General features: G+C 50.8%; 1 protein-coding gene across 1 annotated transcript; it reads right to left on the bottom strand.

The window, feature by feature from the left end:
- Positions 1–324: 324 nt before the first annotated feature.
- FBXO2 (F-box protein 2) lies at positions 325–14,102 on the bottom strand. Its single transcript, XM_029066763.2, has 6 exons — positions 13,936–14,102; positions 8,817–9,095; positions 7,524–7,650; positions 7,308–7,403; positions 5,768–5,900; positions 325–2,406 (listed from the first exon to the last, which is right to left on the bottom strand). Exons 1-6 carry the CDS (start codon positions 13,955–13,957, stop codon positions 2,272–2,274), a joined length of 792 nt encoding a protein of 263 aa, XP_028922596.1. The 5' UTR covers positions 13,958–14,102; the 3' UTR covers positions 325–2,271.
- Positions 14,103–18,296: the final 4,194 nt, after the last annotated feature.

The raw sequence follows: 18,296 nt of genomic DNA, 5'->3' as shown, positions 1-18,296 counted from the left end.
CTGCTAATTCTGTTGTATTGTACTGTCCCAAGCACTTAGCACAGGGCTCCGAATATAATGAGTGATCAATAAATAATAATTATGGTACTTGTTAAGCATTTACTATGGGCCAAGCACTGTTCTAAGTGCTGGGGTAGGTACAAGTTAATCAAGTCGGACACAGTCCCCGACCCACAAGGGGCTCACAGTCTTTAACACCGTTGACTGATGATCCACCTCTATCCCCAGACAGGCTGCAGTGGGAGATAACTCCCCCACATTCCCCACCTCCCCTCGAGTCCCCCTTTCCCTCCCCCCCACGCACACACACCTCACAGACAGGAGGGAGGTCAGCAGACACGGTGGCTTTATTAGTTCCGGTACACAGAGGAGCCAATGCCGAGGCTCTAAAGATGGTTCCTGGTTTAACCCCAGAGGCCAAAAGAACATTCGGGGAGGCGGTGCTGAGTTGAGGAGAAGGGAGAAATGAGGAAACTAGAACTTGCCTCAGGAGAGGAGGTGGTGGGGGGAGGCGAAAAACCACACCAAAATCTGGGATGAGGGTACGAGCAAATGGGAAGGAGCCGGTACAGTCTCTTACGCATACACACACACCCCTCCTCCAGCCACTGAGCTTGGTGTAATTCCAAATGTGAGTGGAAGTGGCAGAGAGAGGTTGTGTCAGGCAGCATGAAGTGAGTAAGAGCTTACAGGACCTCGTGCTGACCCCAGGGGACATATCTTCTACCCCCACCGTTCCCGACCTCCATCCGTCCTCTACAAGCTGTGTCTCAAGCAGGATTCGAATTTCTGCTTGAACTCTTTGGCTGCCCATCCTTCTTTTCTGTCCCTGCCCCTGGTGAAGGTGGGGGTCCCGCCAACGGAGAAGAGTACGGGCTCAGGCCAGAGGGGTAGGTTGCATCTTTCATTCAATTGTATTTAATAAGCGCTTATTGTGTGCAGGGCACAGTACTAAGCGCTGCGGCCAGCAGAGGAGCAGCGGGCACCCTCGGCACCGTGGGCGGGGGTTGCAGGTCAGCAGCTGCAGCAGCATGTCCTAGCATTTAGTGGGCAGACTATGAAGACAGAGAGGGAGGGGTCAGACAGAGCTGGAGAGCAGGCTGGGAGAGGGGCTGTTTGTTTCTCAAGAGAGGAGCCCAAGGACCCATTTCCCCCTAACCTTGTGAGCTCTGAGGCAGTATGCTTCTCTCAGGTGTCAACCATGGCTCCCAGCAGTCCTGAGAGAGAACCAGCCTGTCCCAGCCCCATTCAGTCTCCCCTTATCTCCTCCAGCCCTCACAATCCCGGCCCTTGTTCCAGGGTCGTGCCCCCTCCAAGGACTGGCTCCCAGCAGTTCAGTGGCGCCAACATGGGAGAGACGGGTGGAAGGCTGGGGGACTCTGGGAACTTCTTATGACACTAGCAGTTCGGATCTGGGCAAGCACCCCTCCCCTCCCCCCTGACAAAACTTGCCCTAGAAACTGGAGCTCCTGACCAGTGCTGCCATGGAGCTAGGCCAGAACCCAGGCGGGAGTTTCGCCAGGTTTGGCCGACCAATCCGACCCATCAAGAGCTGAAAGCATGAGGGAGTGTGGGGTGCGGGGCCGGGGGAAGATGTAAAGGGTTGGAGAAAGTCTGGGACATTCCGGGCCAGCTTGACATTACATCAAGGACCTGCTGCTGAGATGCAAATTATATGTAAAATTAACAGCTTTTATTTCCCCCAACCTCTATTTTTTTATTTTTGCATCAACTGCTTGGGCACTTTTGGTAATGAGACTGCAGCACTGTGCCAGAGACCCAGGACTCCCTGACCATCCGTTGAGCTGGGGATCATTAGGAAAGAGAGAGACAGACGGAGAAGGAGATGGGCATAGGATTTACAGCAAAGATTCTGCCACCTTATGTCAAGCTTCCAGGGCAAAAAGCAAAGGGGGAAATAAACACAGAAGCTGGGCTGAGCCGAGGAGGAGGTGCTGTCTTTTTTTCCTGGAACTGGGGTCAACGGGGGGAAGAGAGAGGAAACTGAGATTCCCCAAGAGAACTGAGGGGGCAACCAGCAGCCAGTTCCCATCCTCTGAGGGCCATGTCATGGTCCCCTAATCCCAAGAGCAGAAGAGGGGCTAGAGATGAGCCAAGGAGGCAGGCTTTAACAAGGGGTGGCCAGTCTAAAGTCTTGGCCTGCCTCTGCCCCCCCATTCCACTGGTCTCACCCAGGGATCCCTTCCCAGTGGACAGCTGCCCCCAGGGCTGGGAGGTTGGGGGGGGTGTTCATCTGGACTGGAGGCCAGGCTAGGGCTCCACCATCACGCTGCTGTTGGTCACCCGCACCCCAAACCAGCCCTTCCAGAAGACGGTGTCCTGGCCACCATGCTCGAAACGGACGAAGCGCACCCCGGGCCCATAGTTGGAGAAGGTGTGAGAAATCTGGAGGGGTAGAAAGGAAAGAGCGATCATCCCCTGCCTCGGTGTTCACCTGCCTCCCTCTCCATCCGAGCCCTCAGTGGCTCCAGGTCCTTGTTTAGGAGGTAGGGCCTGACTGCCTAGCAATGGACCTGCTGCCTGGTCACCCTCTTTATTAATGTCTGTCTTCCCCTCTAGACTGTAAGCTCCTTGTGGGCAGGGAGCAACGCTACCAACTTTGTTATACTGTACTCTCCCAAGTCCTCAGTACGGTGTTCTGCCCACACTAAGTGCTCATAAATACTAACGATGGAATGACTGGAACCTGGTTAATTGGAAAACAGACTGGGAGAGGGTGGACTCCGATGGACGCCTCTTTCCCTCTCCACCACATATGGAGCTCCTGAAAGCTAGAATGATGGTATAAAACTTAAGCCTACCATACACCTGAGAACTCACAACCATCCATCACACTTCTGTACAGATTTCACACACCTCATTAAGCACTAATTCCTGCATATATCCCCTTTCCCTTCCTCCTATCTGTTAATCATTTTAGTGCCTTTCTAGCCCCATTAGATTGCAAGCTCCTTGAGGACAGGATTAGTGTCTACTAATTCTTTTGTACTCACCCTAGCACTCAGTACAGTGCTCTGACCATAAGAGATAATAAATACTAATAACTGGTAGATAAAACCAGAAAGATGACGATGACCACTCAATGTGGGGTGGTGGGGGGTGGGGGGAGTGGCAAACAGGGGGGTGGGTTTTGGTGGAAGGAGCAAACTGGAAGGGCAAACTGACCTCGGAGAGCAAACGGTTCAGAAAGTCCTGCCTGGAAGCTCTTGTCTGACTTACTGCTATTATTATTATGGTACCTGTTTAGCGCTTACTCTGTGTCAAGCACTGTTCTGAGCACTGGGATAGATACAATGGGGTTGGACACAGTCCCTGTCTCGCATGGGGTTCACAATCTAAGTAGTAGAGAAAACAGGTATTGAATTCCTATTTTACAGATGAGGAAACTGAGGCCCAGAGAAGTTAAGGGACTTGCCCAAGATCACCCAACAGACAAGTGGCAGAGCTGGGATTAGAACTTGGGTCCTCTGATTCCCAGGCCCATGCTCAGGAGGCAAGAACAGCTAGAAACTCATTCATTCATTAATAATAATGTTGGTATTTGTTAAGCGCTTACTATGTGCAGAGCACTGTTCTAAGTGCTGGGGTAGATACAGGGTAGTCAGGTTGTCCCACATGAGGCTCACAGTTAATCCCCATTTTACAGATGAGGTGACTGAGGCACTGAGAAATTAAGTGACTTGCCCACAGTCACACAGCTGCCGAGTGGCAGAGCTGGCATTCGAACCCAGGACCTCTGATTCCAGAGCCTGAGCTTTTTCCACTAAGCCATTCAATAGTATTTATTGAGCGCTTACAATGTGCAGAGTACTGTACTAAGCACTTGGAATGTACAATTCGGCAACAGGTAGAGACAATCCCTGCCCATTGACGGGTTTACAGTCTAGGGAAGCGACAGTTCCCGTCATCCCTGAGAAGTAGCGTGGCTTAGTGGCAGGAGCCCGAGCTTGGGAGGCAGAGGTCATGGGTTCTAATCCCTGATCTGCCGCTTGTCAGCTGTGTGACTTTGGGCCAGCCAGTTAACTTCTCTGTGCCTCAGTTACCTCATCTGTAAAATGGGGATTAAGACTGTGAGCCCCACGTGGGACAGCCTAATAACCTTGTATCTACCTCAGTAGTTAGAGGAGTGCTTGGCACAGAGTAAGCGCTTAAATACCACCATCATCATCATCCCTGTGGGGCTTAGCTTCCAGGAAATGGAGCTGGGGCTTGGATCCTGGGCTAAGCATCCTAGCTTTGGGGATCGGTTACCTGGCTTTGAAGCTGGGTCAGAAGTGGGGAGGGCTCAGGTGACTCCGCATTCACTGCTGAACAAGGAGGCTTCTGATGGAGTAGCTGACCTGAGTCACCCTTCCCATAACCTATCCAGGCCTTCTAGCTCACTGCCCATTCCTTCCCCACCCCTCAGTGTTATCCTGGGACCCAATGCCCCCTTTACCAGCCCCACTCAGCCCCCTCAGCCATTCCCCAGTCCTGCCCTTGGGAGTGGCTCTCTGCTGTCCTGCTCACGGGAATTATTCCAGGCGCGCCCACCTTCCCACCCTCCTCAAGCTCTGCCTTCCTGCAATGTCTCAGGCTGAAAACAGATGTAATAATAAGAAGAATAAGAACAAGAAGAAGAATGATGGTATTTAAGTGCTTATTATGTGTGAGGCAGCGTCCTAAGCACTGGGGGTAAATACAAATTAATCAGATTGGACACAGTCCCTGTCTCACAGTCTTAATCCCCATTTTACAGACGAGAGAACTGAGGCACAGAGAAATTAATGATTTGTCCAAGTTCACACTACAGACAAGTAGCAGAGCCTGGATTAGAACCCAGGTCCTTCTGACTCCCAGGTCCATGTTCTATCCACTAGACCACACTGCAGATGAAACCTGATCCAGCCTCATCCTGCCCCTGTTGAACCTAAAGATCAGCACTTAAAGTGTGAATAAGGTGTGGAGGAGGAGGAGGAGGAGGAGGAGTGCTGGTAATGGCACTTTCTGAGCACCTATTGAGTGCAATAACAATAACTGAGGTATTTGTTAAACTCTTAGGAGGTGTCAAGCACTGTTCTAATCCTTGTGGGAGAATCAAGATAAATAGTCTCAGTGGCAGGGAGAAAAGGTATCTAGTTCCCATTTTGCAGATGAGGAAACAGGCACTGAGAAGTTAATTGACTTGTCCAACTTCACACAGCAGGCAAGAGGTGAAGCCAGGATTAGAATTTGGGTCCCCTGACTCCCAGGACAGGGCTCTTTCCACAAGGCCACCCTACTTCTGTTCTAAGAGCTTGGAAAATACAACCCCCCCCCCAAATAGCCCATTCCCTGACCATAAGGAGCTTACACTCTCCAATGGGGGAGGTAGGTATAAAAGTATTTTAAAGCAGAGTAATCAAAATAATTAAATGAATGCACAATTGAATAGATGTATATAAAGAAGTGTGGAGGAAGGATATGAGAACATAAGTCTCAGTTGTCATTTTGACTTGAAGATAAAGCCGCGCCCTCATGTATCAAGTTTCAAACTTGGGGATTCTTTTGAGCAGAATCCTGTCTAACTTCATGGGGTACCTGAAAACTGCCTGGAAGACAGCAACTTTTTTCAGAAATATTTCTCAGCAATCTATCGCCAGCCATAAATGGCTTTTTAAGGCATAGGAAGAGGGCAGGGACCAGTCATCACCTCTCCATCCCACAACCCCAGCCTCTCCCCCACCCTTCCCTTCTCTCTTCCTTCCCTGGGACGGGCCCCGTTCACCTCCTTCCAGCTGGAATCATCCTGAGGCACAGCCACGGTGCCACTCTTGTACTCCATCAAGACGTCCTCATGCTCGGACAGCAGCTTCACGCACAGTTCATACAGGCAGCCGGAATCGCTCCGGGACGCGTACCTGCCGAGACAACCCCGACCTTCCTTGCTCAGGCCTTTCCGACACTGGGAGAGGGGCCTCAGTGGGAGAGCGCTGAAGGAAGCTACCAAGCCATCTCCTCTCCACCTGCTCTGCAACCTCTGCTCACTCTAGTCCTCCCTAGCTACCCCCTTAAGCTTCAGGAGAAATACGGAAGTTTGAAAGAGCCCCAGATCCAAGCTTCCCTTTTCTTCCTAGGCTGGGACTCAGTGGGAGAGCTCAGAAGGGAGTTAGCAAGGAGGGAATGATCTCCTCTCGACCTCAGCTTATATTCTTAGTACAGTGCCTGGCACATAGCAAGCGGTTAACAAATACCACAATTATTATCACCTGCAATCCAGCCCCTTTGCTCACTCCAGTCCTCCCTAGCTACCCTCTCCTGTCCTTAAATCTCAGGAGAGACAGAGAGGTTTGAACGGCCCCCAGATCCAAACTTCTCTTCTCTAAGACTGGTCCTTTTGGATAGGGCTCATGGCCTTGTCTGGGACCGGATCCCCGACGGACCAGTAGCCCTGGGTTTGCCGACCCCATTCCCAACCTTCCTGCAGCTTCTTCCTAGATGATCCAGAGGATCCTTGTTTGGGTCCAGGCCAGGAAGGACTGGCCACTTCTATATGGTGGTTGGGCACGTGAAAACACCAATTATCAGAGGAGAGACTCCCCCAAACCCTGAAAGAGGCTGTAACCAAACTTGGTGGGCAGGTGGGAGGGAGCCAAAGGAGAGATTAGGTGGGAATCCGGAGGTGGGCAGGAAGCTGAAAACAATTTCAAGAGCAAAAAAATGGACTCTAGAACACAAGCTCCTCCTCTAGGCTTAAGCTCCTTGCGGGAAAGGACTCGTCTACCAACTCTGTTGCACTGTATTCCCCAAGAGCTTAGAAGAGTGCCATAAGTGCTCAATAAATACCAATGACTAATTGGTTGATTAAGACAAGGCAAAGTGTGGAGCTCATTAATAATATTGGTGGTATTTGTTAAGTGCTTACTTTGTGTCAAGAATCGTTCTGAGGCACAGAGAAGTTAAGTGATTTGCCCAAGGTCACAAAGCAGACATATGGTGGAGTTGGAATTAGAACCCAGGTTCTTCTAACGCCCTAGCCTCTGCTGTAGCCATTAAGCTTAATGGCATTTGTTAGGCACTTACTGTGTGCCAAGCACTTTACTAGGTGCAGGGGTAGATAAAAAATAAACGAATCAGCTGGAGACCCTGTCCCACACGGGACTCATTGTCCGATTAGACTGTAAGCCCATCACTGGGCAGGGATTGTCTCTATCTGTTGCCGAATTGTATATTCCAAGCGCTTAGTACGGTGCCCTGCACACAGTAAGCGTTCAATAAATGCTACTGAATGAATAAAAGGGCAGTGTTCCCTTCTCCCTGCTCCTTACCAGTCCTTCACTACTATATCGGGCTGAGTGGTGTCCATCAACTCCTCCCAGTAGCCTTCAGCTCTCAGATCAATAACCTGAGTTTTGCGGCACCACCTAAGGGAAGAGAGAAGAGAGTAATGGGAAGGAAGAAAGGGGGAAAGGGGACAAAGGAACCACCCCAGCCCCACCCATCCCCACCCATCCCCGCGGGCTTGGGCAGCCCCCAATTCTTACTCATAAGATGTGACAAAGTATTTGTTGACGCTGTCATCAGAGAACTCAGAACCGTTGTCCCCAGGGAGTTCCTCCACCTTCCAACCGTCTCCACCGTGCTCCATCTCTCCCCAGGACTCAAACTCTTCTGCAGGGGACAGGAGGACGACAAGGAGGAGGAAGAAGAGAAGGAAGAGGAAGAGAAGGATGAGAAGCCTTGAGGGATCCAGTGCCCCAGCCTTAGGCCTTGCATATTTTCAAGTCAAGAGGGACTGGGTATTCTTCAAGGGACTGGGATTCTGGACTGTGAGCCTGTTATTGGCAGGGATTGCCTCTGTCCGTTGTTGAATTGTACATTCCAAGCGCTTAGCACAGTGCTCTGCACATAGTAAACGCTCAATAAATACAAATGAATGAATGAATGAATGAATGGACCCCTGGGGCTCTCCTCTCCTCTCTGGGCCTCAGTTTGCCCCTTGGAAAACTAGGGTGATGTCCCTGGCAGGGTCCCCCAAAGAGAACTCAATCACCCAATCCTTTGCAGCTTCCACTCCCCGACAAGCTAACAATCTTATCAATAATAATAATAGCGATAATAAACCCTATCTAGAGTGCTTCATTTTCCACAGCACATTCAATTGTCTGATGTCCAGTCAGACATTTTTCATCCCATTAACCCTGATGATAGGAAGGACCTGGGACAAATTCTCCTGATTTTACAGATGGGGAAACCAAGCAGGAGTAAGCATTTGCCCAGGGTCGCACTGCGAGTCAGTAACCAAGTTGACTCTGGAACCCAGGGCCCCTGATTCTCACTCTTGCACTCTTCTAGTAGATCTCTCTGCCTCCAACAGAGGATCCAACATCTCCTTCAGAGGAGGTCTGGGGAAGAAAGGCCTAATCAACCCTAGCTCTAAAACAACCTTTTCTGTCCGCAACTTTCAGCAGAAGGCTAAAGCACTAAAACCGATGAGACTAGACTACGGAATCTCCTTCTTTGAAGATCTTTAAAAGAGGAGAGCTTACTCCGTTTGGAGTGGAGTCAATGTGGCCTGACCACAGACACCGGAGGATGGATGATTTAACTTCTCAATGTCCCTTCCAGGTTTCAGGTTACACTAGACCCCTGCTCCCCACCCCCAAGCTGTCAGACTCCAATCCCCTTTCCACAAGTCTGGCAGTTTCTCAATCTTCAGCCCACCTTTTGCTTCATCTCCCGAGCCTGAGCTGGGCATTGGGGAGTGTGGAGAGGGGCTATTTGGTGAGAAAAGAGAGGAGGGGGACTAAAGGAGGATGCCACGACTCGTCCATTACCTTCTCCACACACATTCTTGAGTAGGTTCCTCTTCCTCTTGCTCAGGAAGTAGAAGGTCTGCCAGTTGTCCCTCTCCTCCTCAGCCTGCTCCTCGCCAGCCAGCCCCTCTTGTTGGCACTTGAGGACCCAGAGGGCCGCCCCGTCCACCAAGGCCTTCCACTGCAGGCACACCAGCCGGCACACGAGAACAAGGTCGCTCGCGGGCACGGACGCCAGGATCCTGATCAGGGCCGGTTCGGGCAGCGACTCCATGCCCACCTCCACCTGGTCGGGGTTCTCTGAGGGCAACGGATTCCAGATCAATCTCCCCACCTTTCCCGAAGGGCCAACCTATTGGCCTCCTTGGCTCGCCTATGTTCCCAATTCATTGGCTTATTTACTTGTGCTTGTGATGTGCGGTGATAATAATAATATTAATAATTATGGTTTATGTTAAGTGCTTACCTTGTGCCGAGCACTGTTCTAAGCACTGGGGTAGACACAAGGTAATCAGGTTGTCCCGCATGGGGCTCACAGTTTTAATCCCCATTTTACAGATGAGGTACCCGAGGCCCAGAGAAGCGATGTGGTTTGGCCAAGGTCTCACAGCAAACAAGTGACAGAGGCGGTATTAGGACCTACGTCCTCTGACTCCCAAGCCCATGCTCTTTCCACCAGGCCACACTGCTCTCCTTTATTTACCCCATGTCATTTCATCAAACAATGTCCAACCTGACACACCCCCATTAGACTGCCAGTTTCTCGAGGGCCAGGAACAGATCTTTTACTTCCCGCATATTCCCGCTGGTGCCCAGTTCAGCAAGCGACCCCCAGTAGGTACTCAGACTATATTGTTGTGGATGATGATGATGATGATGATGATGATGATGAAGATAATGATGATGAAGCAGGAATCAATCCCCCATCTTAGGACCAGATACTAGCTCCTTCTGGATTCCCCAGACTTTTGTATCACAACCCAAGGTGGGAACTAATAGCAATATATTAAATAGATAATGTCCAGTCCCTAGAAGGACTACAGCTCCTAAAAGCTCTCCTGCTAGATGTAAACTTGTTGAAGGCAGGGATTATGTCTGCTAACCTATTTGTACTTTTCTAAATCCTGAGTACAGTGCTCTGCACAGAGCAATTGCTCAGTAAATACTATTGATTGATTGGCTGATTGACTAAGACCCCACTACAATTGAGTCAGCCTCTCCCCAGCCCCAAGGGAGACTCAACAGGAGTTAGAGTTAGGGAGTTAGAGAAGTAGCATGGTTTAGTGGAAAGAGCACGGGTTTGGGAGTCAGAGGTCATGGGTTCTAATCCTGCCTCCGCCACTTGTCAGCTGTGTGACTTTGGACAAGTCACTTCTCTGTGCCTCAGTTACCTCATTTGTAAAGTGGGGATTAAGACTATGAGCCCCACGTGGGACAAGCTGATAACCTTGCGTCTATCCAAGCGCTTAGTACAGTGCTCTGCACACAGTAAGTGCTCAATAAATACAACTGGATGAATGAGTTAGACACAGCACTATTAGTCAACTTCCATCATGGTCCAGGCTTTCTCCTCCCTGACAGTAGCTGTCCCTGGGAATCAGGCCAGCCCAGGCAGACCCGCGGTCCCAAGGATGTTGGGGAGAAGGAGGATGTTGGGGAGAAGGACTGAATTGATAAAAATTGCAGTATTTGTTAAGCGCTTACTATGTGCCAAGGACCGCACTAAGTACTGTGGTAGAGACACGACCTTCAGTCCTAGGTGCCTACCAAGAAGGTCCCTGTTTGCCGGATTGGAGGCGTGGTTTGGCCTCCCAGAACGGCAATCTAAATCCTGAGGTGGGGACTGGGAGCGTGACAAGATGATAGAACCACCTCTCCAGGGACCGACCCCCGGGTAAGAGATGGTCGGGTCTGGATTTGTCAGGATCCCTTCCCTCAGGGGAGCCCGGGCTGGTCTTGATGGGAATCCAAGGGTCCGGGCAAAACTGGATCTCTACGAAAGTTGAGCACTGGCCCATTCCAAGTTTCCAGCTCACGGTAGGCACGCAGCTTGGGAGCCATACTGATGGTTTCGGGCCATGGTGTCTTTATTCATGCAGCTCCCAGGGGTCTAGCCTAGGCTGGGGGCGGCCTACCTACAGCTCGTGAGCCACGTGAGGGCGGCTCTTCTTCTCTCGCAGTGGGGCTCGCACACTGACGCTTCATTGTTAATTCTTGGGGCCCTGCCACGACAGCAGGGGGTTGTGAGCTCTATCAGTGGCGGTGCCTCCGCCCACACGAGCCAGGACCAGGGCGACTCAGGGGGCTCAGTCCCGCCCCCAGCCCCTGCCCCTGCTGTCTTTTGCTCGCCGCCCACCCCCCGCGTTCCCAGAGCGCCTACTCCCCACCACTCCTTCCCACCCCCAGCCCCTAAGAATACCTCTCTGCTGGGGCATGTTTGGGGTTTGCGGCAATTCAAATGACGAGGCTTGGCCACCTCTGATATAGGGGCCGGGAAGATGTAGCTCATTCTCATATTACTTTCCCCATTTTAAAGGAGGGAAAACCGAGGCTCAGAGAGGTAAGCAACTTACCCAAGATGCCACGGCACATCAGATAAAAAGCCACAAGCCCAGGTCTCCTCGGCCTGCTCTTTCATCCTCTCAGCCACACTGCTTCTTTGTGGACTAGAACCCCAGAGTGCTTGTGTCCTGCCCTCCACCACTCCCTTCCTAGTGGTTAGCCCAGCTCTTGCTGGCCCCTGCCCTCTGCCCCTCCTCCAGGGACACCTGATGCTCTGAAGAAGGTAAGCTCAGCCCCAGCCAGCCAGCCTGGCCCCTGGCCCAGCCTCTGATCTGGGGCTTCAGTTACCCACCTCACCTCTGCACAATTCCCAATATTGTTGCTGGTTGGAAAGTGATCTGGCTGCCACAGAGGCTGATTCACTGATGAGGATGGGGATAACTGGATTCCAGTAAAAACCGGATCTGGAGATTGCATTTGGTCCCCCCATTGGCTCACCCACCTCTTACTCTTTTTTCTTTTTTTTGTTGTTAACGGTATTGGTTAAGCACTTATCGGGCAGCAGGCACTTACTAAGCTCTGAGGTAGATACAAGCTAATCAGGTTGGATAAAGTCCACGTCCCACATGAAGCTCACCATCTTATTCCCCATTTCACAGATGAGATCATTTAAACCCAGAGAAGTTAGGTGACTTGCCCAAGGTCACACAGAAAACAAGTGGAAGAATGGGATTAGAACCCAGATCCTTCTGACTCCCAGGCCTGTGCTCTGTCTTCTAGGACTTGCTGCTTCTCTAAATATCCCTCCCCATTCCAGGCTAGGATCCTCAAAACTGGTAAACCGAGCACTGAGTCTTCTCTCCACGGAGTCTCTTCTAGAAGTAGTGATGATGTTTATGGAGCACCTACAGGCTGTACACTGTACTAGGCGCTTGAGAAAGTTCAACAGCAGCATGAGAGACATCTTTGCTCAAGGAGCTTGGACTCTGATGGGGGAGATTAACATAAAAATATTTACAGATAATCAGAATAAATCCTTGAATACAGAACTGGAATAAATATATACACACAAGTGCTGTGAATGGGGAAACGTGCAACTACTAGATAGCTGGTGGCTGGATAGGACTTGAGGTGTTAGGATTAACGGATGGAAGACTTGTTGGAAGAGGAGGGATTTTAGGAGAGCTTCGAATATGAGGAGAACTGGGCCTGTTGGATTGAGGGAAGGGAGGGAGTTCCAGGCTGGGGGAATAGGGTGAACGAGAGGATAGAGGTGGGAAATGACACACAGACAGGAGAATCAAGAGTGAGGTAGTTAGGTTAACCTTGGCAGGAGTGAAGAGAGTGAGCTGGGGAAAAGTTGGAAGGAGAGAACAGATATGCAAGATGGGGAGTTATCTAGCCTTCCCGGGGCTCAGCAGTATAACCTGACTGCATGCTGTTCAAGAAGCAGTCTCAATCAATCAATCAATCAATCAATCAAGTTTATTGCGTATTTACTGTGTGCAGAATACTGTACTAAGATGTGATCCCTGTCCATACGGACGTTATAGTCTATGGGGGGAGGCTGAATGAAAATAATGGGGGAAATAGTAGGGTATAAGGATGAGTACATAAGTGCTGTGGGGCTGGGGTGAGTGTCAAGGTGCAGGTCTCGGCAGGCAAGGGTCAGCCTACCGCCCATCTAGGATCGTCTAGGATCGTCTCCCGGGGCAGCCAGCTGCCTGGCCAGAGGAGATGACGGTGCAGATGCTGGCCTAGTTGCTGGAGGCTGCAGGGGGGCCTAAGGCCTGGGCAGCGCTCAGAAATGGGGGCTTCCCTCATCGCGGGAGATTGATTATAGGCACCTCCTCCCTCCTTGCCCAGGCCAAGATGGTCACACCGGAGAGAACCGGCAGCTACCTGGCAGCCACCTGGCGCCACCAAGGGAGGCCTGTGCCAACCGGGTGAGACTGGAAGGGGCCCAGGAGAAGGGCAGGGCTGCTATCTGATAATCTCCGTCAAAGGAATGAACGCACAAAAAATCTCCAGAGTCCTAAGAGCTTGGCCTGCCTGGCCCTCTATGAGAAGAAAAACGTGCAGGTGGGAGCCTGGGTCCCAAGGGTCCCCTACCTCTGCTGAACCCTCAGAGAAGAGGGTCTTTTCCTGTGCACCTGACTCAGCATTTCTGCCCTCCCCCCAACAAGCATCTCCCCCTCTCCAGTCCCCCATTCTCTTGGGGGCATCTTACGGTGGATGAAGGGCCACCAGCCTGGGCCGGGAAAACAAACCACGGGGGAAAGTGAGGAATGGGGCAAGGGGATGGGGTGGGAGGTTGTGGGGAGAGGTGATTAACAAACCAGACAAGTCTCAACCTGAGGGTCCTAACACCCAACCCACAACCTTGACCGCCTTAATGTTTTTCCTTCGCCTTAATCCACTGTAAATGGGGATGTTTTTCCTCCAATTCCCTGATTTTCATCGCGATCGGGAAACCCGCCGAAGTTACCATTTGATGTGTCGGCACCTACTTTCCCCCGTTTCGGCTTTACCCGTCCAGCACAGGTCCGGGAAGCAGCCCCAGGTTGGATGCGGTTAATGCCCGGAGCCCCAGCCCCGATGCCAGCCCTAGGCCCCAGGCCCCCCAGCTCCCCCGTACCTGTGTCAAGCTCTTCTTCCATCTCCCAGGAGTTGTCCAAAGCAGGGCCCACGGATCAGCAGCGACTGCTGTAGCTGCTCCAAACTCAGCCTCTTCTGACTGTCGCAAGCAAGCAACCGCACCGGCCCCTCTCCTCCCGCACTGTGCGCGACCGAGTCACGGTCCTTCTTAAAGGTGCAGAGCCCCCCCTCCGCCCCCCACCCGCCCCTTGCCAGCCCAGCCCGGGCTCCTCCTCCTCCTCCTTCTCCGGGCTTGGCTCCCCTCCTTCGATCTGGCCGTCCTGCTCTGTACCCAGGCCCTGACGCAGCACAATTTCCACTTCTGCCTGAGACAGGTTCTCTATGCAATTTACAGCAAGCTGGGAGATGCCTGGCCCTGTGGGGAAACCTGCCCCTCGAGGGGGCCGAGGGGGGATTGCAGGGGCAAGAGAATTTACTGGGGGGACAAGAAGGGTGGACCTGGAACATCCGCTCTGCTTTCTTCTGAGAGGAGCCGGGGTCAGCCCTAGCCAGTGGGGGTTAGGGGGAGAAGACAAAAAGAGGAGGGAGAAGAGACAGGACAGGGAAACCATCGGATTCCATTTAGATCTCATATCTCACTGCTCCCTAGGCGAACACCCGCGTAGTCTTGAGGGAGGAGGTAGTGGCGTCCAACGGGGTGACGTTACTATGGGAGCTAGCCCTGGTTAGGAGCCCGGACCGCTGGAACGTGACGTGGCCCACATAGGGGGACAGAATGGAGTCCCAGCAGGAGATGCAAAACAACGCAAGCCCGGAATTCTTGGCTGTCATCCAGACTTGGAGGCCCAATACTGAATCATTGGCCCCATTCTCGGAGGGGGAAACCGAAGCCCGAGTGGTAGGATGCACGTCCCGGGCCTCTCGACAAGGTAGCTCCAGCAACGGTCCGAGATCTAAAAATATACATGACTTCCCTCGTTCCAGTTCATTCAAACTGATACCTCGCTGATCCAAACCCTTATTATAATTCATCTTAATAAATAATAATAATAATGGTAGCATTTATTTAAGCACTTACCATTTACCAAGCGGTAAACTGAACACAGGGGTAGGTAAGAGACAATCAGTTATCAGGTGGGAAATAATTCCTGACCCCCATCGGGCTCACAGTCTAAATAAGACGAAGAAAGGGTATTCCCATGTTTTACAGACAAGGAAATGGAGCCCCAGAGAAGTTAAGTGACTTGTCCAGGGTCACAGATGCAGGCAGGAGGCAAAGTCAGCACTGAAACCCAGGTCTTCTGACTCCCAAGCCTGTGCTCTTTTTCCATTAGGCCCAAGCTGTTGCATAAGTCTCCTCACTGACTTCCCTGCATCCTATCTCTTCTCCTGTCCAGTCTATACTTTGCTGCCCAGAACATTTTTTTCTAAAAATCCATTCAGTCCACATTTCCCCACTTCTTAAGAACCTCCAGGGTTATCCATCTACCCTCACATCGAACAGAAACTCCTTTCAGTTGGCTTTAGAGGACTCGTTGTGGGCAGAGAATGTAACTACCAACTCTGTTATATTATACTCTCCCAAGCGCTTAGTACAGGGCTCTGCACAGACTAAGTTCTCAATAAATACGACTGATTGATTATAAGGATTCAATCATCTCTCCCCTTCCTACCTTACCTCAATAATCTCCTACTACAATCCAGCCCACATCCTGGGTGTTCATGAACACTAACCTACGCACTTCTCTCTCTCGTCTTTCTTGCCACCAACTTCTTACCCGTGTCCTCCTTCTGACCTGGAACACCCTCCCCCTTCATATCCAGTCGACAACCATTCTCTCTACTTTCAAAGCCTTACTAAAATCATGTCTTCTCCAGGAGGTCTTCCCTCATTAAATCCTCACATCCCCATCTATCCTCCCTTCTGCATTGTCTTTTCACTTCAGTTTGAACCCTTTAAGCATGTTGATATTCATCCCACCCCAGCCCCACAGTACTTACAAAAATATCACAGTACTTATATAAATATCATTATACTTTGCATTCATCCTATTTGTAATTAACTTTCATGTCTGTCTCCCCTCTAGTTTCTAAACTCCTTAAGGACAGGAATCATGTCCACCGACACCTCTTGCTTTGTACTCTCACAAGTACTTAGTACGGTGCTCTGACCATAGTAAGTGCTTAATAAATACCATTGATAAGAATAATAATGTGTGGTATTTGTTAAGCACTTACTATGTGCCAGGCACTGTGTTAAGCAATGATGATGATGCTTAGTACAGTGCTTTGCATGCAGTAAGTGCTCAATAATGTGATTATTATTAATAATAATAATAATAATAATAATAATGGTGATAATTATTTGATGGTCTTAGCCATGGCTGCTTCTAACCCCAAACTCTCATGGATCCCACTCCTAGTGATCCTCTACTGCTTGAATCTGGGAGAGGCTGCGGGCAAAGCCTTCTGGGCTAGGATTCCCTTCTCCTCGTTGCAATTCAGGCTGCACTTCTTCTCTAGCTGTCCTTGGGAAAAGGGCTGAGGTAATCTTACCTTGTCCAGGGGAATTGGAAGTGGGAAACCAGGACCCCTTGTTCTCCCATGCCAAAATTTCCACCTGGGCTTGTTTCTGAGACGGGATCCAGGGATAGAAAAAAACAAAAAAGCAGAACAGAAATTACGACTGACTACAAGACAGATCCCCAGCCTTACCTACTGCAATCAGGGCTGACCTGGAGGAACTGGGTGGCCAAAACTGGGCCGCTTCTCCCCCAGCTCTCCCTCCCCTCAACAGGGCTGTATTGCTAGTGGAAGGGACCTAAGAGTCAGAGAGGCAGGTCATGTATAGGTTTCTGTCCCCTAAGGTCAAGAATGAGCAAATTTGGTCCCAGCCTCTGCCCCTGACATCCTTACCTATGATTTCCCCTTCCTCACTGTCCCTAGAAGCTGCCCCTTGCCCCACTCAGTGCTCAGTATCTCTCTACCGACCTTGCTCCAACTCCCCAGGCCCCAGGATCACAGGAGGGTAGCCCAGGCTGAGGTATTAGTGGGAGAGAAGGCCTAGGTGAAGGAGCAACCCTGATTTATCACCCCTTTTTAAAACTATTCCTCCCAGTCCCCACCACTCATTTTTCTATATTCACTTTGTGTCCTTGTGCTCCTGCCTGGAGTCCAAGGACCTGACAAATAGACCTGATGATAGGACCTGAAAAGCAGCATGGCCTAGTGGATAAAGCACAGGCCTGGGAGTCAGAAGGACCTGGGTTCTAACTCTGGCTCCGCCACTTGTCTGCTGGGTGACCTCAAGCAGGTCACTTCTGACGTCTCGTTATTTTTCTCCCCCACTAGACTGTTCTCCCCCTCTAGACTGTAAGCTCGTTGTGGGCAGGGGATGTGACTGTTTATTGTTGTATTGTACTCTCCCAAGCGCTTAGTACAGTGCTCTGCACCCAGTAAGCACTCAATAAATATGATTGAATGAATGAATGAACTTCACTCAGTTACCTCCATCTGTAAAATGGGGATGAGGACTGTGAGCCCCAAGTGGGACAGGGACTATGTCCAACCTGGTTAATTTATATCTACCCCAGCGCTTAGTATAGCGCCTGGCACATAGTAAGCGCTTAACAAATACCCTAAAAAAAATGGCAGCAGCAACAGCAAGGCAGAAAGAAGGTGTTTCCCACAGTGATGGAGGGTTCCTCAAACCTTCCCTCCAGTCTTTGGGACGGCCACCCGCTTCCTCGCCGGACCAGTTCTGTCCTAGCAAGACTGCAGGTCCAAAATGTAAGGTGGCCTGGCATCTCTGCCCTCCAAAAAGGAGGATTCCGCCGTACCGTGCCGAGGGTCACCAAGCTGCTCCAGCATTCAAGCAAGATCCCTAATGGGACCCAAGATAGAGGAGCATCGCCCACTCAGGGAAGAGGCGTTCATTTGAACCAATGTATCTCGGGCTGAGCAACCTCCTTCCCTCTCTTAATTCCTTTCCAGTCTTTCTCCTGCAAGCTCTGGGCCATATAAGATTGTCCTTCTTGAGTTAGATCTGTGGTGGGAATGGTCCTTCCGTTGTCTCACGTCTCCATAACTGCTGGTGTTTGGGTTTTGAGACAGGGAAGGGGGCTGCTACTATTTTTTAATCCATTAGAAGAGATTAGTTAACAGTTCTGCATGAATAGCAGTCTCTGCTTCAAAACCACGAAAAGATCAAAAACAAAGATGCCTAGAGTGGACCTGCAGATGAAGATTAAAATGGACTTTCAGACTTAGGTTAAAAAAAAGCTTGCTCTACCCAAGGACACATCCGTGCCACAGATGGTCTTCAACACTCTTAAAATAAGTCAATTCTATTACCTAGGATTATTCGTCTGGTCTTTGTGATTCCCCAGAGTTCACACTTTG

Source organism: Ornithorhynchus anatinus, chromosome 5 (genome assembly GCF_004115215.2).
Source record: "Ornithorhynchus anatinus isolate Pmale09 chromosome 5, mOrnAna1.pri.v4, whole genome shotgun sequence".
Classification (NCBI taxonomy): Eukaryota; Metazoa; Chordata; class Mammalia; order Monotremata; family Ornithorhynchidae; genus Ornithorhynchus; species Ornithorhynchus anatinus.
This window is presented reverse-complemented; position numbering and strand designations above follow the sequence as displayed.